The sequence below is a fragment of the Filicampus tigris genome, chromosome 17, assembly GCF_054856515.1.
Source record: "Filicampus tigris isolate MCC_2025a chromosome 17, RoL_Ftig_1.0, whole genome shotgun sequence".
NCBI lineage: Eukaryota > Metazoa > Chordata > Actinopteri > Syngnathiformes > Syngnathidae > Filicampus > Filicampus tigris.
The window spans coordinates 9,407,391-9,429,591 of NC_141233.1; the positions used below are offsets into that span (position 1 = coordinate 9,407,391).

General features: G+C 39.6%; 1 protein-coding gene across 1 annotated transcript; it reads left to right on the forward strand.

Annotated features, from left to right (window-relative positions):
* The first annotated feature begins 547 nt into the window (after window positions 1-547).
* LOC147133266 (forkhead box protein O1-A-like) lies at window positions 548-18,070 on the forward strand. Its single transcript, XM_086012412.1, has 3 exons — window positions 548-1,406; window positions 12,458-12,649; window positions 13,765-18,070. Exons 1-3 carry the CDS (start codon window positions 897-899, stop codon window positions 14,932-14,934), a joined length of 1,872 nt encoding a protein of 623 aa, XP_085868538.1. The 5' UTR covers window positions 548-896; the 3' UTR covers window positions 14,935-18,070.
* Window positions 18,071-22,201: the final 4,131 nt, after the last annotated feature.

Consider the following 22,201-nt stretch of genomic DNA (forward strand, 5'->3'; position numbering starts at 1 on the left):
TATTGTGTGAGAAAGCTTGCTTAAGGCAGAGCTTGACATTTGAAAACACCCCCGTTTCCACATTTTGTTCACTTTTCCTTAAACATGTCCATGAGTGGCATGCAGTGTTGGCAACTTGGATAATTGGGGGGCAAATAAGCGTGTTTGTTTATACACCTGGGCCTACATGCAGACAATAATGTTTAGTCAGGACTTAAAAAAAAGTGCAACGCTGGATGGTTTTAATTCATATGCATCACTAGGGGGCAGCACTGGAAAAATGGACAATTTAAACGGATTTAAATTTAGTATGGACGTAGGTGAGTAATAGTTCAACTTCAACAAATCTTATGTTTGACCATTCTCAGGCTGTATTAACCAACAATTAAAATGTCAATTATTGGCAGTAAATTGAAAAGTAAAATACTGTGGGCAATCAACGTTAGATCTGTAATAGTAATGCCGTGCAGACACATTATACGTCACAAATTGTTTAGGATGTATGGGAATTTTACAATTTCATTCTCAGATTTGAATATTAATTTAAAGTTTTCCGTTTAATTTTTTCTTTTTATGGTTGAAATGTGTTTGTTTTCTGATATTATTGTACCCCTGTTAAATGATAGTCTATAATCAGTTCAATTTGTTGAGAACATATCCTCGTTTCACCCAAGAAGCCAGATGACCGAGCATGTGACAGGACGTGAAGGCATCATCGCACCCTTCATGTGGGCTGTTCTTGTCACAGAGCGCCACGCTTGAGAAGTTGAAACCAGTCAGGGGAGGATGCTGTGGACGTCACAGTAGACTTTAAAACATCCAAGCGTGGCCCAGCGTCTGGAACTTTTAAAGGCCATACTTTTATCATTCACGTTTATGTTTGAGTGTATGATCCTGAAAGCCGCTCTGACCGTGACATGGCTGAGGCTCCACCGCTCCAAGTAGATCCGGACTTTGAGCCTCTCACCCGGCCGCGCTCATGCACCTGGCCGCTGCCGGAGCTCATCGACCCGGCCAGCTCCACCACATCTTCCCCGGTCCCATCGGTGCAGCAGGAGCCTTCGAGCAACGGCGAGTTTCCACGCAACCTGTGTTTGTTGGAGGAGGACTCGGAGCACGACTTGCTTGTGTCCCACTCGGCGGGGGTGCACCTCCACCAGCATCTGCAGCAGCCGCCCCCTCAGCTAGCGCCGCAGCAACAGGTGGTCTCTCCTGGCGCGGCCCCCTTGGGTGTCTCCAGCCAGAGGAAGAGCAGCTCGTCCCGTCGCAACGCTTGGGGGAACATGTCATATGCCGACCTCATCACCAGGGCCATCGAGAGCTCACCCGAGAAGAGACTGACCCTGTCTCAGATATACGACTGGATGGTGAAGAGTGTCCCTTACTTCAAGGATAAAGGCGACAGCAACAGCTCTGCGGGGTGGAAGGTGAGTGGCCGCAAGCTGGGAAGCATCGATTGAACTCCTGTGAGGTGGTGCAAAAACATATTTTCTTGAAATGTCCTAAAGTGAAATGCAAACAATAAGAGGCTTCAGCGGCTCTGTCATTAAGATCTTGACTGCATTTGCAAATTCACAGTATGTACAGTGCAGTACATTATACCAAACCATCCTGAGCAATGCTTACAGTATGTGCCTCTGAGCAAGGCACCAAGCCCTCCAACACTTTTAGAAATTAATTGTATTAATGTTTGTTCAGTATTTGATATAGCCGAGGGCAATGAGAGGTATAGTAAATAAATGTATATTTTATATATTGGCAGCGGAGTGAAATAGTGATTTGCACGTCGTCCTCAGTTCTGCGGTCACGCCAGTCAGGGTTCCAATCTCTGCGTGTTCTCCCCGCGTGCTTGTGTGGGTTTTCCATGGCTACTCTACCAGGAAAATGCATGATATGTTCAATTGAGACTCTAGGGCAGGAGTCACCAAACTTTTTGAAACTGAGAGCATCCTCTTGGGTATTATAAATTCGAATGGTTTACCAGTTTCATACACACTTCTGATAAAACGAATTTGCTCAAATGAATAATCATCAACAATGACTGAAACCATGTAGGAAACAGATTTTAATATGCACCACATTATTTCTATAAATTTACTGTATGTTTCCATTTTCAAAATGGTCACTTGTATAACATCTCTAGGATATCACAATGTATCATCGCTGGCGAGCTATTTTTAGAACAGGCCTGCTGACTACTCATGTGACCCTTGGGGGCTACCTGTTGCACGTGGCCAGCATGTTAGTGACCCCAGCTCTAAATTGTCTTTGGTTGTAAAACTAAGTGTGGCCCTCGCTCACAATCATCTGGGAGAGGTTCCAGATCACCCTAATGACAAGAACAATAGAAAATGCATCGATAGGATACAGTATATCATCTTGTCCAGCAGCATGGTGGATGAGTAGACCATATAGGAATTTTGGATAATTTCCCGATGCCCATCTCGTAATCTCACTGAACACATATGTGCAGCACAGTTTTTGGGAGTCACTGCACAGGTATTAGTGTATTATTATATTCATGCTTCAAATGAGTGTATGTACGTGGTTACAATCACATATTTTATGCCCCATTATTGATTTCCCATATAATATAAAAACATATATTGAGAGATTGGTAACAGACATCCTCCAGCTTTACATAATTCTTGAGTTACATTCTTTGATAGACGGTACTCCTAATATGTATTTACTGTTTTCCTATTGCACAAATAATTCATTCATTGTGATGACAACTCTTCGTGGACTTCATGGTCTCAACGTTTTCAGAGTAATTTCAACAGAATCGCTTCTAGAATTATACAGCCTGAGAGTAAATATTTGCCCTGACAATGTTGGGCCGAAAATTGTGTTAATATGCGATATGCGCATTGACTTAAGAGATGAAAATGCCCCAAAATGAGAGAAAACCCATAGTCAACCTTCTTATATTTCAACCTTTGCACTTCCTGGAACCTGTCCCATGTCAGGAAATGCCTTTGCTATCAAATATAGTTTCCATTGTTGAACCCCCCTTAACGAAAAAAAAAAATCACCATGATTTGTTTGAGCAGACGTTCACAACTAAATACCAATGCAATGTTAAGTAGAAATGCAGACAGCATGCAGTGAGCTCTTCGTAGCCCCCCGTCAACAAAAGCGGGAGTTGACACCAAGAGTTCAGACAGTGTTTGGTGAGTCGTATATCGGAGGGGAAAGGGGCTGGCAGAAGGGGATGCCGGGAAGAACGTCAAACATCCTCCATTCCTGAGCTCTGTGTTCACATCCTTGTGGCCCTGTCTTCTAGAGTTTCCTCAGCGGATGCTACAGCTCAAAGAGAAAGAGAGGGGTGCTCTTTATTGCATCACTTCCTCATCTGGCCTCACTTTTTACCCAAGTTTAACTTAATAAAGAACAAACAGATACTTTAGCAAAGGGTGTCTTTTTGTTTTTTAGCATTATTCGGCCCTAGTGAAGGTCTTTGATTAGTTCTAGAAGTGGTCTCACGCTAGCTGTCCTATAATTTATCTTGACGCGACCTTGCATGACTACCACATAACTCACCTCCCCACCCCAACCTCTGCCTGCTGCATTTTTTTAGTCATATAGCGGCTTCAACATCTTACACACAAACATTAAAAAAATGTATGTTTGTGGAATACAAAATTTGTCTCACCAAATAGCACCTTCTGATTATTACAAAACATTCATGACATTCTTTTGGGACTTAAAGGAGATTAACTGCACAAACTCCTGCCACAAACGCCGGTTTTAAGTTATTATGACGTTTAAAAAAAAAACAAGTAGTACTGTAACAAAAACGACACATTTGCCATTTCTGGAGAAATTGCGTGCGAATGCTGGATGAAAAAATTATGGATGCATGTGGAATGATGTTGAATAATATGTTATGATATTAAATGATGTAGAATGGGAATGCGTGGGGACATTTTCTGTGGTATGTGCATCGGTTAAAATTGTAATCAAGGTGGATTAAATGCGGTGAATGTTTTGAATTTGAAATGGGAACGATGATGTCAATCTGTTTTGTTGAATGTATCTTTGGGCATGAGTCGGGATTTTTTGTGGGAATTTTTGTGGTGAAAATGTTGAATTTTTGGCAAGTTGAAAATTGTTCCTGAGATGAATTGATTGAGATGAATGTTTTGAATTTCAAATAGGATCAATGTGAATCTGTTATGTTGAATGCGAACGGAATGGATTATGTGGAAGTACCTGTCAAAATAATGAGCAGGAGAAAAAGTTCTTACAACCACTCATGTCGTCTTTATAAAAGAAATAAAAATAGTGTAAGCTACAGTATGAATTTCACCTCAACAGCTCTCCACTTAACCACTCTATTGTTGGCACGCACGCTCACTGGGCCTTGGAACTGCTGTTAATGGTTATTTTTACACTTTCCTGTTAAAAAAACACGGCAGTCCCCCCACAATGAACTATGACGCATTTCCTGGCAAGTGGATGGAAAACAGTGCCATGTGTTAACATCCCCGCCCAGCAAAACACGAGGCTCCGGTTTGGAAAAAGAGGAGGAGGAGGAACCTATAATCCAGACTGTACATGTTTTGTGAATTTCATTTGACTTGGAGCCATTTCGTTCCATTTAAACATTTCTTAATGTTATGCTTTCCGTTATTTCATTGGTGATATTTTGATTTAAGAATCCACATGCTTGAGCATCCCTGAGAGTAATGACAGATAGAGGGCAGGCTGCGACTTCCTCGTGGGTGGAGGGCGTTGAGTTTGATTCTACAACCCCGCCTATAAACGACCTGAGGTGGGTGGAGAGAAGGATGAGGGCAATGCCACTAAAGCTTCCTGTTGGTCTCGCTTCACAGTGCTTTGTTTTCCCTCTCCAACTGTAGCGCTATCTCAAGATGTCTTTGCTACCAGAGAAGGCCCCTCGCTTGGGGAGGAGTGGTTCCCCCGAGGGATGTCCCTGGATCAGAGAATAGCTGTGTGCAACCCAGGCTAACCACAATGTCAGTACAGCTATTGTTTCCTCAAATAAGGGGGTGGGAAGACCCCTGAGTTCCCCTGGCATAGAGTTTATCCATCCATCCATTTTCTATACCGCTTATCCTCATTAGTGTCACGGGTGAGCTGGAGCCTATCCCAGCTGACTTTTGATGAGAGGCGACATACGCCCTGGACTGGTCGCCAGCCAAATGCAGGGCACATATACACAAACAGGCATTCACGCTAGGCCACAGATTTGTTTGCTTTATGATTGCAATCTACTTTCATGGCTTACTGATTCACACCGCTACAATTTTGGGACATTGTCGTAATAAACGCTTCGAAGGCTCAGTCAAACAATATAGTGAATTAATAACTCTAAGTATCGAAATATACTCTTTCATATTCAATCATGGTTCATTTGACTTTATTTTAGCATAAGCCTAACTAATAAGACCAAAATAGTTATGTAGGATGAATCTGATATTGTTGAGTGTCATACAGATTAATTTATTGATTGTGTTTGTTAAAAAAATGTAGGGGAAACGGACTTTGAAAAAATAATCGCATATTAGATCGCAATTGCAGTATTGAGGGGGGGGGGAGTGGAATCACAATCACATTTTTTTTCATTCTTTTCGCTCAGCCTTAATTTACACTCACAATGACAACTTCGAGGAAAAAATATGTTTGGGGTGACTTCTTCTCCAAGAAGAAGTTATCCAAGGTGTTAAGATATATTTAAGTAAAAACAACGTATCAAACATATTTTTAACTGGTGTTGTTGAGGTTTCTATCCAGAGAACACATTTTGGTCCGAGGATATTCAGGGACACGGTGCTGATGAGATATAAAGTGGCACGCTGAATAAACTGTCAGCCAATTGTCTTGGGACTCACAAGGTTAAAAGAGGAGAGGCCCGCCTGGGAACTTCAGAGGCCCGCTGAGAGTTTAAAGCAACCCCATGAAGAAAGGGAGGCTCAGGGCAGGGGCCTTTTTTTTTTTTCTCAGAATGATTCTGGCTTGAGGGAAGGAGGGAAGCACTCAGCTGACTCAGAGGCCTGCATACAGTCTGCTGTCTACTCGTGTGTGAGTCTGTGGAATCCTTGGCATGTGCGCTACTGCATTGTCCCTCAGCATGAACCGAACAATAATAACCCTCCCATCCCGCATAGTATGTTCACATAAAGAATCTTGCCTAAATACGTTATGCAAAAACGGGCATGGCTGCTAAGAGAAACCTAAGTGAATAGCATGAGTGATCAGTCCTTGCATTGAGATTTATAATCCGTTTTTATATTTTATATTTCCACGATGTGGAAAGGGGCTGTTTATAGAACATACATTTAGGAAGGAACCCAAAGGTTTTAGCTTGGGGGGGATGTTCTTTTTTATTGTCGTTATTGTTTGTGTCATTGCTTTTGAAATTATTCTGTTAAGAAGTGAGTTGCTTATTTTCTTTTCCTTTTGTTTTTTGCCTCAGAACAACGTAGTAACAACCTATTGGTATTTGTATGAAGTTGTAAGTGAACTGTAAACTGCGATGAGTGCAATGTTCCTTTAAACTGAACATTCACACAAACTCCCTGAGCATCCCTCGGATCATGGTGAGCAACATCAGACATGCACACAGCGCACAAACCAGTATCACACCTGTCTAAAACCTGAGATCATAACAACTTACATTGTTTATAATAATATGTTCTATGCAGCCCCATTAATCTAAACGTGATATTCTGATGAATATTGTGTTTGTGGAATACGAATTAAGTAGCAGTTTTAAGCCATGTGAGGGGGCAGCCATTTTGTCACTTACTGTCGACTGAAAATGACATCACAGTTGCTCAGGGCTCAGGTAACAGCCAATCACAGCTCAGCTTCAGAAAACAGGTGAGCCATGATTTACATGAAGAAAAATGAAGAAAAAGCTAAAAAAAATGAAAAATAAAAAAAGAAGTTGAAAAGAAAGAAAAACTTATTTTGGCTATATGTTTGCACATTTGAAAAATGTGCAATGACACAACATTTGTTTCCCGACATAATGAGTTTTACAAAACTTCTTGAACAAAGTTTAAATGCACCGCATGCATACAACAACGGGTGGAGAGCATTACCTCCACTTAAGGATAACACCATGGAGGAACAGTCGGTGTGCCATGTTGACATTTTTTTTTTTGTAAGTCCTCTTGAACGTGAGCTCAAAACACGTTTTAGAAATCAATTTTTACTGGGTCGTCATGTAAATGTTCTTGACCACATTTGGCCCACTTGTGATCGCACATATCTCTCCTTGTTCTTCTCAATCCCACTTTGATGTGGTGGTTGAAGTAGGTCACCCTGCAGCGTGATGCTTGGTGTTAATGACATGCAGGCACACGGCTATTAAGAGACGAGATGTTCTCCATTTTTATATATATATATGTATATATATATATATATATATATATACATATATATATATATATATATATATATATATATTTATTTATTGTAACGCGGATTCAGGTAAAAATAAGAAAGTGAAAATAAAATGGAGATAAGTGTTTTTCACATGACAGCGATGATATGCTTTGCAACTGGAAAACTCACCCCAAGCTTTTAAAACTCCACTTGTGTGATTTTAAAAAATGGGGGAGGGGGAAACCAGCAGTCACTGTCAGGAAATGATTCATCCCTTACTCTCTAAGGGAAATCTCTAAGTGATGAGTTCTCTTGTTATCACCATGTAATATTTGTAACTTGTTTAGCAACATTGATAATACCTGCAGTTTTTAAGGAAGTTGTCAGAAGAGGTTATGGTCATTGGTAAATTTCTTTATATAGTTAGCCTGCTTATCTCACTTTGGCATTCTGATTCATGGACTAACTTATGGAATTGTTATTTCTTCATATCATTTTTTTGTGCTTTAAATAAATGCTAAAGAACAAAGTATTCAAAAACAGTCAAATGTTCTGCCTCTGTTTCAACTTTTTCTTCTTGAAAGCATTCAGGAATCAAGAAAGAAATAATTTTATTTATCATATATTTTTAAAATGTATTTGGTCGATTAATTGGGTATCAGATTTTTTTCCTACCGAATACTGGAATCAATATCAGCCTCCAAACATCTGTATGGGTCAGGCCCTGATAATAATCCTAATCTCTCTCTCTTGGGGGACTCCTCTGTCCTGTCTGGTGCTATATAGAGAATGTACAACATCTGTATAGAATGCACGTGGATCCAATTTCACTTTAGCTGCACCTGACCCTGCAGACCAGGCATTGTTTGTTTGCTCATCCTGTAACCGTTACTGCAGGCCTCATGCTTTGCTGCACACGGAGCAGCAGCTGTGTCAATGAGATTGTTTTCAGCTTTATATAGGTGTGTATATATGTACGTGTGTGTGTGTGCTTGTGTGTGTGTGTGTGTGTGTATATATGTATATATGTATGTATATATGTATATATTTATACATGAAAAGTATATATACGTATATATATGTATACTGTCTATGTATATATGTATGTATATATACGTATATATGTATGTATACTGTCTATGTATATAAATGTATGTATATGTATGTATATATATATGTATGTATGTATCTATGTATATATGTATGTATGTATGTATGCATATTTATGTATGTATATATGTGTGTATATACATATATATATATATATATGTACAAATATATACACATACATACATATACAAATATATACACATATATACATATATATATATATATATACACATATATACATATATATATATATATATATATGTACATGGTGCATATTCGTACGTGTATATATATATATATATATATATATATATATACACTATTTTCATAGAACATATTGTTCATATGTAATGTATTTTTTTATTACAACAACAAATCCTCATGAGATGAAAATTACAATTTTTAAATGAAAATTATTAACATTCTTTCTGTAGTAGACAGTATTTTTTGAGAGAATATTTGATGTACTCTGTTGCGTGCAGTGCGCAAAATTCATTTAGAAACAACACACACACATATATATATATATATATATATATGTCATGTCATGTCATGTCATGTCATCTTCCAAACCGCTTATCCTATACAGGGTCGCGGGGAATTGCTGGAGCCTATCCCAGCCGTCAATGGGCGAAGGCAGATTACACCCCGAACTGGTCGCCAGCCAGTCGCAGGGCACACATAGACACTGTCACTGAGCGGGAATCGATCCCACGCTGCCCGCACACAACTCAGGCGTGTGTACCACTACACTATCAGTGGAATATATATATATATATATATATATATATATATATATATATATATATATATATATATATATATATATATATATATATATATATATATATATATATATATATATATATATATATATATATATATATATATATATATATATATATATATATATATATATATGAAAGAAATCTAGTTCAATTTGGAGTGATGCACAAGAGATGCGATAGTTGATTATTTTTCCGTACTGCAAAGGGGTTTACCGGCAGATTCAACATTCTTCAATGCTAACTGAAAATAGTGTCTGTCAGCAGCTGTGAAATCTGTCCCATTTCAGATGGCCTTGCACCAGCTGACCCGAGCTAGGACAAATGGGACACACTCACATGCAAATTAAAGCTGTCCTTTCACCCTTTACTGACATGTGGTGGTTTAAAGGAACTATATACAGTACTGTAATATATTTAGCGATTTCCTGTGGTAACAAACAAAGCAGGAAAATTCATTTGAAATTCTATAATAGCTTTCAGCAGATCACAAACATTTGATGAAAGTTTCAAATGGACAGGAGGGATCGGCCCAATTTTTTGTGGTTCATGGAGAATGCCGTGGGATGTTAGGCGTAGACTCCATTTGTGTTGTGGGACACTTGCAATGATTATTTTGTGACTCAAACAGCGAATTAATTAAAAGCAGTTTTCTGCCCACATATTTTTCCAGCAAAATGTAATTGGCCCTTGCTCAGTGCAGAGTTTCATGAAAATAAGACTTTTTGAGTTTTTTAGTTACCAAACTAACGAATACATTTCCAAACAAAACCTCTTCCCTTTGTGCTTGATGGAAAGTGAGGTGTTTTTTTTTTTTTTTTTTTTACACAGCAATAGTATTGTATGACTTCTATGATATGGGTCACGGCTCAAATTGCTCAGTAGGGCTTGTCTCAAAGCATTTCTCACTTTTCGGGCCTCCCTAATCTGGCCCTGGGAATATACCTCGGTGCGTATAAAGAGGTCAATCAAGTTAATCAATTTGCAAATGGCCCACATTCAGATGATGTGTCATGCAGCCTCAGGTATTTAAATGCTTTAAAGTGGTTTCAGGGTAAGAGCCATAGCTATGTGATTTTAAAAAGACGTGCGTCGACAATGAAACATCCAGGCCACCTTAGGTCGGGCTTTCAGGGGACTAATGTGTGTGACAGGGGCACCTCCTGAATTAGCGAGGTTGAGGATGCCTTTTGTTCTCACTGGGTTGAGGTGAGGTCTGTCTCAGACGAGGATTATCCCAGACTGAGGACAGAATGCGTCTTCCCGGGGACCAGTCATGCAGTCCGTGATGTATTGTTAGAACTAATCAGAGGTTGTAGACATTTGCATATCGCCAGCGATCTTGGCCGTGCTTCTACTTGTTGCTTACTTAGGTCTGAAAGTGAGCCTGTGCCACTCAGTTTTAATGGCTCATTTCCTGTTTACATCCATATTGAAGGAGGAAAAAGTCTTGGTTCAAATAAACAGAGGTCGATTGAATATTGTTTTCATGCCACCTCACTCTCTCCATTCTGCATTTGCAGGATATCCTTCACTGGACGCCTTGTTACATAAAAGTCGGGCCGAGGAGGGAAGTTGAGTCAGAAAGTGTAGAACATTACATATAAGCCTTCGTTCGACCTGTTTGCATGTCTCCGTAAGAGGCGGCTGAGGAGCCTCGTGTTCAGTGAGCAGTGAACTCATTGACCCTGGCCACATAGCAACAACATCTCACTCTTGCACCCTCCTCCCTTCTCAACATGCAAACCCTGTAACCTCCACACCGCTCTCATTTTTCTGCTAAAATGTTCCCTCATCCTCGCATGAAAGTAGACGAGCTAGCTGTGGTTACGTGGCGACAGTCGTCCAAATTAATAGACTGAGTACAGTACTTTTTTTTTTTTACTTGAGGGCCACCGGACATTTATAAATTTTACTTCAGCATGTCCTGACGCGAAGACGTCTACTTCAAACTTATTGGCTATAAATAAAACATGAACCCCCTTTGATGTATTCATTCGAAAACAAATCAATAAAATGCACAGTCCATTTTGTTTTGTGCGTGAGACTCATAACATCCCTGCTATGTTCAGCCCTGATGAATTCTGTGGTTGAGGACATCTGGCACCACCGTAACTGCAATGAGCAGCTTTTGTCTCGTTGTGGCCATTTAGGGGAACTTCCCCACACTTATGTTTCGTTTAAGGCGTTGTTCTACGGCAGACGTGTATTGTCATATTTGGAAGATTTTTTCCCGAGAGGCCTCGACGGTACAATACGTCTGCATGTGAGTTGCATGGTCGTGTTTTTTAACTTTCCCCCCCCCACCCCTTCTGAGAAGATTATGACAGGAGGCGCCTCTGGCTCCCTTTTTAGACCCATATGGTATCATTACAGAGAAGTTCAGTAACTATATGAGGCTTTAGGTGTACACGGGGCTAACTAAAAATGGCTGCATACAAAAAAAAGTGAGCAATTTGGGGGAACCAAAAGCAAGGCAGTCCTCTCTCATTTGCACGAGTGCTTTTAAACTGCTCTCTCTGTGGTGATTTCAACTCATTCCCTAACTCATGTTGACCCAGGGGTAAAAGACTCCCTTTTTTTTCTCTCTCTCTGCGTTCTTTTCCACTTTGGTGGAGTACTTTTGCCGCCAACAGATGGGTGGGATTGAGATGTGCTGATAAAACTGCGCTGACATCACGGGAAATATTTGATCATCACCTCCTGTGAAGAGGGAGGACAATGACAACCATAATAAATAACTAGATATTGCAATTCCCTCAGAGACTATGTGTGAGTGCTGTGCAGTGTTGCCAAGCCAAAGTGCCAGAGAAAACATTTTTAAAGGCTTTACAGGTTGTTAATACAAATCATCAAGTGAGCTGTGAGCATCATAGGTATGACATCGGAGTTATCTGATTGGATGCTTACTTAGTGCTATGATTTTCCAGCCAAAACACAATTGCCCTGACATTGCTTTTGTGTCCATATTATCTCATTTGAGTTTTTGGAAAAAAGTGCAGTATTTCAGAACAAAGTATGGAGGTGGATGTTTAACTTTCAGTATTCATACAATAGCAAAAAAAAAATAAAAATCCAAGATTTGGTTTCATTGGTAGATTATTGAAAAAAAAAAAAAAAAAAGGCAATCCACAGTGTTATTTCATTTGTTATATGATAGATGCATGGTTACATGGATGGACATACCGGTGACATTCAAATAATTCATCTTCTGATACTTCCAGAACTCCATCAGACACAACCTTTCGCTGCATAGTCGCTTTGTGCGCATTCAGAACGAGGGAACGGGTAAAAGCTCATGGTGGATGCTGAACCCAGAAGGCGGGAAGAATGGCAAGTCGCCTCGACGCAGAGCTGCCTCAATGGACAACAACAGCAAGTTCACCAAAAGCCGAGGAAGAGCCACAAAGAAAAAGGTATAGCACAGTCTATAAACCATGTCCTTTATTTTGTGCGAGAGTGGGTAGAATAAGATATTTTGTATTATATACCAAAGGTGTTTTCAAACTGTCTGCAGGCCATTCCTCCTCTACATAATCAGCAAGAAATTAGAGTACTATGTTGTAGCATTCAAAAGCTGCATACCAACAGATGGGAGATTGACTTCTCCTTACCTCTAGGTGAATTTAAAGATCTAATTTAATTGTTACGTCACTTAATCTGAAATCCTTGCATGAATTATGTTTTTTTTTTTGTTTTGTTGTTTTTTTAAGCGGAAGTCAATCCAAACATATTTTTTTTAAAGAATATGTTCCCAGCAGGCCCACTAGTTGAAAGAGTGCTATGATTAATTATAGCAATAATAATTCTGATTAATTTTGCGTTTGTGGAATATAAATTAAGCAGCAAAATGCACTCATTTTTAGCAATCTCTGGGGCGGCCATTTTGTCTTCTGTCGACTGAAAATGACATCACAAATGCTCACAACGACCAATCACGGCTGACTTGTTTTCTGAATCTGAGCCGTGATTGGTCATTGTGAGCAGTTGTGATGTCGTTTTCAGTCGACAGACGACAAAATGGCCGCCCCCAGAGATGGCTAAAAACGAGTGGATTAACACTTATTCCACAAACGCAATATTTCTCAAAATGCAGTGTTTCAACTAGTGGTCTTGCATAGAACATTTTCTTGAAAAAAAAAAAAAAACGTTTGGGTTGACTTCCACTTTAAAGAATAAAAAGCATGTTCTTTGAGAGGACATACATCTATTATTCCAGAACAAAAAGCATCTTTTCCAGAGGACTAAAGTTGTATTTTTGAAACTCATTGCTTAAAATAGGACTTTTTTTTCCAGAGTTAAACTTTGATATTTATAGCATAATGTTACTACTTTATCTTGGAAAAATATGACTTTAGTCTTATGATATTACAACTTTTCATCCCGACAAAATTCAGCTTTGTTCTTGCAAACAATACATGACTTTGACTTGTGACTTGTGAAAGAGGTCCCTGGATCCAAACACTTTGAGAACCCATGATATCCAGTTGTGAGTGTGTTTGTGAGGTTTTTTTTTTTTCCACACACCCAGATGGCTCTCCAGGACGGTTCTGAAGCAGGCGCGAGCAGTCCTAGTTCCCAGTACTCCAATTGGCTGGGAAGTCCAAGCTCCCACAGCAACGAGGACTTTGAGTCCTGGAGCTCTTTCAGAACCCGCGCCAGCTCGGACGCCAGCACCCTGAGCGGCCGCCGTTCGCCTTTCTCCCCCGAGCAGGATGAGCTCGGGGAAGCCGAGGGTCACCTTATGTACCCTGGGGGGAGTAAGATTGCCCCTCCCCTCCCCAGCCTGTCTGAAGTGTCTGGATCCATGGGTGGCTCAGAGATGGTCATGGAGAACTTGGCGGATAACATGAACCTGCTGTTCCCGAAGAACCCCCGAATGGTTTCTGACTCCTCTAATGTCGCAATGCTTCAAAGCAGTCCCTATAACTCCCCCCAGCAGCAACAGGACTTCCGAAAATGCATGTATCCTCAGCCAAGGATGAATTCAATGTCCCCTGTCCCGCTGCATCCACTGCGAGAAAACAAGCAGGACTATGTGACTTATGAGAACCAATATATATGCCCTGCTGGCCTCCTTAAAGAGCTGATGTCCTCAGAAGCAGACACAAGTAGAAACATGCTTCCCTTTAAGGATTCGCCAATTCCTCACGTCGGAAGGGGCCGTTGTCCAGTGCCCACTTACGATAGCCAGAGCCAGTTGGGGACCCACAATGGCACCAAAATGATCCCTCCCATTCAAAGCCTGCCCGCCCGTCACGTAAATCCGCCAGCTATACATAATCAGGGTCCTCCAAACTCACGGGATTTGAATAGAGGCAACATGATCCCTTTGACCAGTCTGAGCAGTCTTTCGGGGGGCCCTCCTCAAATGACCAGCCTCAGGACACACATGCAACTATCCCGTGGTCACCTGGCCTCCGCTCATGACTTCACGTCTCCCTACCGCAGCAGCAACGGCTACAGGGAGCTGCACCCACATGCTCATCACCAGGAGCGGCTGCCCAGTGACCTGGACAATATGTCCATTGAGAGGTTTGAGTGTGACATGGAGTCTGTCCTCCATGACACCCTCATGGATGGCGGGGCGCTGGACTTCAATTTTGACCCTGCAGCCGGGTCTCAAGTGCTCCCCCAGAGGGTGAAGACCACCACACACAGCTGGGTGTCAGGTGAGCTCGGTGGATTGTCCATGCAATAGTCAAAAACGTTGCCTCTCATCCACCAGTCGTTGTCCTCACTCTGAGAGAAAAATGATTTGTGATACTCCACTGAGTAGCTTATGTTGATTTCATCAATTGGCCGTTTTATGTCTACCAATGCAATGTATTACTGTTGCCTTTGTTTTTTTCGTGTAAGAAACACATGACACAAGTTTACAAGTACCTTTTAAATACTGGCAATACGTACTGTATTTTTGATATTGGTGCACAGTATATACATACAGTTACTGTAAGTGGCAAATTATTCATAGCCTGGCCAAAATCCTCTGTTAAAATGAATTTGTATCTTTTAAATTGTTATCTAACTGGAAATGATACAACTAAGAAAAGATGTTGTACTGTAGATTGTTTTTACGTTTTTAAAATATTTCATGTCCATGATCTTATTGAACTGTTTTCAGGAAGTGCAACTAACTTAATTTCTTGAATAATCTATTCTCGAGCATTTTGAACATTGTATATGCCTGGAAATATAAAGACGTTTGGAGATATTTTTTGTCCAACCCCCCCACCGCCCTAAAAAAAAACAAAAAAAAAACAAACCCTAGGATTTTTAGAAAGTATTTTGACATTTTTCCAAAATGGACCCAAGTTCAACCAAATAAAAAAATCTCTTCAAACCTTTGCAAGGATATTAATTTTATTGCCCTATGAGGACAGTTTAAGTATAAGTTATGTCATGTTTTCCCCAACCACTATTTTATTTCATTCCAACACAGTTTTATTAAAGCTTCATTTCAGCTGCTGGTTGCTGTAGTGTGCACTATTGAGCCACACTGCATCATACCAAAAGGTTTTTCGAGTATTTCTCTTACTTCATTTAGCTACATGAGAACGTCAAAGTCGTACATACAGCTCTCTGTATAATGCAGTGAAGTTCTACGCCACTGCAAACTACAATCACAATAATAAACATATTGTAAAACAATACAGTATACCTCTCTGAAACCGAGATTATTAAGAACATTTTATAAATTTTTGATGTGCGATCAGATAGTGAAGGTCGACAGTTATTGTATATGTGTAAGTAGAAAGGAAATCAATTTTCATGAACAGCTTTTATGATACAGTGCACATGGAATTGTTGGTACCATTCTGTAAAAGAAAGAATAATTCACAATGGTCACTGAAATAACTTGAAACTGACAAAAGTAATGATACATGAACAACGATACTGGAAATGAACAGGCATTGCATGTGGTTCAGCAGAAATGTGACAAAAAATAATTAAAAAAAAAAAAACAATAATCCTGGCCTGGAGAAAAAAAATGAAGCAAATCTGTGGAAGGAGCTGAAAAAGTTTACTCTTGAGAAGTGGGCCTAAGTCTCATTGAGAGTTACAGAAATTGTTTGATTGCAATGATTGTTTTTGAATTATTCATTTGGACCACAATTGAAAAGAAAAGCATGCTTTTCATGATTAAATATTACTTTTGTAAGTTTGAGGTTCTTTGACGAAAGGTTGTCAATTATTTTGTCTATGGGTGCATGTTGTCCATGCAGTATTATAGAATATTGGATGACACATGCCTGTACAAGATTATAAACTTCTGTACTATAAAAGAAAGTAGGTGAATATTTTCAATTCTGTACAAAACTCTGACAGATACGAGGACATGATACAGATGTGAACAGCCCCACAGCCAAATATTCAGTCCATTCTCACCAATACATGTTATGTCTTAAAGCAGGGGTCTCAAACTCATGGCCCAGGGGCCATTTGCGGCCCGCAGATTGATTATTTAAGTTTAATATTAGTGGCCACTACATATTTTTTTTTTTATTGCTGTGGCATTGCCCTGGGCGTTTGTTGTTTTTATTTTCTTTCTTTCTTTTTTTTTTTTTTTTTTTTTTTAGTCATTTACGGCTACCATAGATCACCTTTCGGCGAATCGTAATTCAGAAGTGACACCAAGTGGAAGGAAAAGATAGTCGACTGCCAGTCATGTCTTTTTCAAAATCTGCCATGGAGAGAAAGCTTAGTGACAAGAACAGCCAATTTCAAGAAAGACAGGAGACCGAATGTTTTTTTTTTTTTTTTTCTTGAGCACAGGGTCACCACAACATGTCATGAAAGTTGCGGCGCTCAAGAAAACAGAAGTCAGGAGTATGCAAAGTACGAGGGAGATGAGAGAGTGGACAGGGTCACTAATCTTGTTCACATTCCGAAGAACCGATCATTTTCGGAACTGTTATTAATAAAGACTGAGAAGATTGGGTTAGTTGTACTTTTTTTTAATACTTGACGCGGCAAAGACACAACCAGGCTGTATTTCCAGCGGCCCCATTTAAGTTTGAGTTTGAACCCCTGTGTTAAAGTAACGCATCTTTTACAGAGTGGGATATTTATTTATTTTTGTTTTGTTTTAGTAGCCGTGACTGTTGAACCTTTTTTCCATGTCAAATGTACAGTAATGATGTGTGTGAGTTTTCTGCATTCTGCTTATATTTATGTTGAGACAATAGCCATATAGGAGGTGTTGCCTTATATTGCATTCCTTGCTTTTATGAATGCGATAATGATGCAGTTGTTTGCAAATACATTTCAGGAATTCTTCTGCCATTGTTTTTTGCCGGAGTGTGTTTTTATGTAAAATTAAAGGAATGATTCTCATTAGAGTTGAGCAAACACTGCACTGGATTTTTTTTTTTTTTTTTAGCTGTGCATTTTAGCAGCTCGAGCTGTTGCTGTATGTAATATTTGTTTTTATCTCATTCAAAAGAAATGCCAATTCACTGTGCCTGCGTAAATGTGCTCTCAGACTGTTGTAAATATTCAGTTCTTAAGTAGTTTATACTTGTTTGTCATGAATATACTCATATGTTGTACTGTATGTATGATTGTGAAAATGTGCTTGTATGTATCTTAATTCAAACTATAGCAGTAAATATATGAACATTCAATACCTCAAAATATTTTTACCTCTTAAACTTTGAAGGGATTCTTTTGCTCCTGGGTGTAACGTTATTTACTTTGTTGTACATATATTGTGTTTATATCCGAATATATCTGAAACCAGCTCCTTATGGACATGTTCAGAATATTGTCTCTCTACTTGTCTAGTGCATGTATTCTTTGTAAGATGATTATAGCCATTAGTTTCTATAATGAATATTTCCTGACACAATCAAATCAATAAACTAAAATGTATTGTTTTGTAAAATGACTTTGGTTTGTCCGTCTAATAAACTCTTGTTCGAATGAGCCTTTAAAACGGCTTCATCTTACTACAGCAACATCTAGGTACATAATGTTTCGCTAAATGACAAAAGCAATACATGAACATGCAAGTTTTTATTTTATCTTTAATTGGCCAGGGCTGAGATTTGAAAGCCAAACCTCAAACACAGGTAGATGTGCTAACCGCTAGGTCACCGAGTTGCCCTCTGATTTCCTCCTGATCAAATATTTTAGAAGTGTATAGCAAGGTATAAATGTCAAATTACATGCTAGAATACAATATATGTATAGTATACATCAAACATTTTCTTAAAACTAAATTTCTGTCTGCATCAATGGCCTCAAAATTAAGTATACCTGCGCCATCTAATCATTTATATTAAATAGTACAATTATCTTTACTCTGTATTAAAGATTTAAAGTATCAAAAACAGATCTCAGGATGATACAGGTTCAGATCTCCACCAACAAAAACTACAACTACATTAAGAAATATGATTGGACTAGAAACTTCAAATGCACCTCATATGCTCTCTGAGTGGTCACCAAGGCAAAGTCACACATCATTTTATGGTCACATAAACTTGCCGTTACTGATAAGATAATGCAAATGACACAACTCATACTTGTCCTTAAATGACTCTGAAGATAAAGGTTTTATCTGAAGTATTTTATGAAACTGCTCATTAGTTTGTACTTTTCATATACAACACAGAATAGAAATTATTATTGCTGGTGCAGTTACCTCAAATGACACAACATGACCTATGGCTGTTCGTAAAACAAGTTTATAGTTCCGAGTGACAACAGTGAAAGTAACAGTTTGCTCACTGGCTTTTGAACTCTTTTGCGTATGCAGTCTTCACTGGAGGGCATATAAAGAACTGGAATTCCATTCTGTTGTGCACAGACCTCCACGAAAACCACACAGTGCAGGCCTTGCCCGCAGCAGTTCGTGCAAAATTTGGCTCAAAAACAAACAAATACAAAAACAGCAATGAGAAATAATGAACACTGAACAACACTGAATAATGTTTCACAACTATTTCATGTATCTGTTTTCTATAGTGCCTTTCTATAGCCTAGCCCACCTGATTTTGGGTGACAGGCTGTGTAAACCCTGGACACAGTGTTGCACATATTAGTTTCCACAAGTGTACTGGCGTCAAAGATTGTCTGACTGGGAAAGGCAGACTAAAATACTGCACATGATAGCGAAAATCGACGAATTATCGACACCTTGCCCAAAAGGCTCATAATATTATTTGGGCAGGTGCGTAGTGGTCGAGGAGCTCATAGAGGTCAGGTGGGGCGAGACCATTTTTAAAGATTTAAATACAAATATATATATTTTTTAAATGAACTCTAAATTGGAGCCACAAGAGAGAAGGCGGAATTGGAGTTATATGCTCCCTCCTACGAGCTCCAGTCAGGAGGTGAGCAGCAGCATTTTGGACCAACCGGAAATGCTTGAGGGAGGACTGGCTGACTCCAAAATAAAGTGCTTTACAGTTATACAGCTCAGATGTAGCAGAGGCATGGATTATCATTTCTAAGTGTTGTTTTGAAAGGAGAGGCTTTACCTCAGCCAGCTGCCTAAAATGAAAAACACTAGATTTAACAACAGCACCAATTTGCTGCACCCATGTCCAATTTAAAAATCATTGTCTAATTTAAAACACCAACTCAAGACTGTTGGCTTTAGATAAGGTGCCTGGTGGTCAAAGTCAACAGGGTGAGATGTACAAGTTCCACGGGGACCAAACACAATAACTTCTGTTTTCTTTTCATTGGAATTCAGAAAGTTCAGTGCCATCCCAGGTTTTAAGAATAAAGCATCCTTTTTGCTCAGCTGGACATAGATCTTACTGTCATCTGCATAGCAGTGAAAGAATAATAGATGCTTTCTTAAGACAGAACCCAGGGGTAGCAAATACAGTGAAAGCAGCAGGGGCCCCGAAATTGACCCCTGTGGAACCATACTACAGTGGGGCAGAGCGGGACTCAGAGCAACCAAGGCTAACACAAAAAGTTCTGACTGCCAAATAGGATCTAAATTACTCTCTAGTGCTACCATTAATATTTACATGGTACTGCAAATGAGACAACAGTATACTGAGCCATACAAGACATGGTCTCTTCTCTTCACAAAGTTCACACACAATTAATCCCACAGTGGGAGCCATGTAACTGCAAAGAGGCAGAGCCCCAACATGTTTTTTTAGTGGGAGTTGTTTTCAACTGGACGCCAGGTCACCTCTCCTGCTTGACCGATCAATTAAGACTATGAGAAGACTCAAAGTGGGTGGTCAAGTGGGTTAATGGCACTCTCACTTGTTTGTTGTACTTTGAACCATAACATGTTGTTGATAATGAAATACAGCGGGTCCTCTGAGGCTGAGGACAATTGCTGATTTGTCTGACTTTTGAAGCAAATAATGCAAACAGTCACCATCATAAAATCTTTATAAACTGTGCAGTCTTATTTTAAAGTAATATTCAAACATTCTTTTTTCAACAGCCGCGCAGAAACAAGTCCAGTCATGCATGACTTTGAAAACGTGATGATGAATGTGTTAAAAATGTAAGACTGAAAGGGCAAAACAAGAAAGAAAGGAGATGTAATCATTTATTCGCTGTTTCCGTGCTCTTACTTCCAAGAAGTCCTTTGCTAATTAGCTCCAAGCTAACAACAAACAGAATAAATAAATATTTTATTAAATACAAAACAACAATAAACAAAGAAAAAAACCATGAGAATTAAAGTCTCCCCCCCCCCCCCCTCTCTCTCTCCCAGAGAATGATTCTAAATTCTAAATGAAATTATAGGGTTGTATAGGATAGGGTGCCCGAGTAGAAAATCCTCTAGAGCCTGCGAACTTCTTTTTGGTTCTCGGGATCACTAAAAGGCCGGCATTTTGTGACCGAAGGTTTCGGATCAGAACATATGGTATCACTAAATCCACGATATAGGAAGGTGCTAAGCCGTGCAGTATTTTGTAGGTAAGCAGCAAAACCTTGAAATCGCATCTCAAGTGGACTGGGAACTAATGCAGATTGGCTTATATCGTAGTAATATTATTGAACTTTCTCGTCCTTGTCAAAGAGTCTTGGACTAACTGCAGACTTTTAATACTAGACATGGGAAGACCAGAGGGCAAAACGCTACAATAATCGAGGCGGGACGTAACAAACGCGTGGATTAAAATTTCTGCATCACTATTCGACAGAATTCGACGAATTTTAACAATATTGCGGGGATGGAAAAATGCGGTTATAGTAATGTCCTTAATGTGTATTTGAAAAGACAGAGTTGGGTCAAATATAACACCAACAGTTTTTGTTGAATCACTTTGGGTAATAGTACATTTATTGAGCCTCAGAGTGGTGTACTTAAATAGGTGTCGATGACGAGCAGGGCCAATAATCAACATCTCGGTTTTATCGGAGTTAAAAAGCAAAAAATGGAGAGACATCCATTGTTTAATGTCGGCAAGGCACGCCTTTAAATTACAGCAATTAGCCTGGTTAGCCCGTTTAATCTCATCTCTGCCAACACCATTTAATAATACACAGGAGGATTATAGGACCTTCTTGATTGACTACTCAGAAGAGATGAAGATGCGTACTGTTATGCTCGCTGCGTTTTCTTTTTTGAGTTTTGGCTAAAGCTTCCCTCAGAGGTGGATTGGAGGTCTGCCTAATGAATTTGTGTGGTCCTGGCACAAAACCAGGAAATTAGGTGGTGTGTGTCTTTGGCGCTTTGCTTATAAAAACATTACATGCAAACACACACACGCACACGCTTACCCACACGCGCACGCCCAGGACCACACACACTCACGCACACACACCCACACGCACACGTACACCCCCGCACACGCACACACACACACACTCCACACACACAAGCAGCTTCTGAGCTGCAATCTGTACATCTCAACGGGAGGTCAGGATGTATGTTGATTCACAAAATCAACTCTGGGACTGAATCTGTATCTTGGAAAGTTTGTACTGCAAACCATTTATAAGATTTTGGCTGTTTGGGTCAGGGTTAGGGTCCT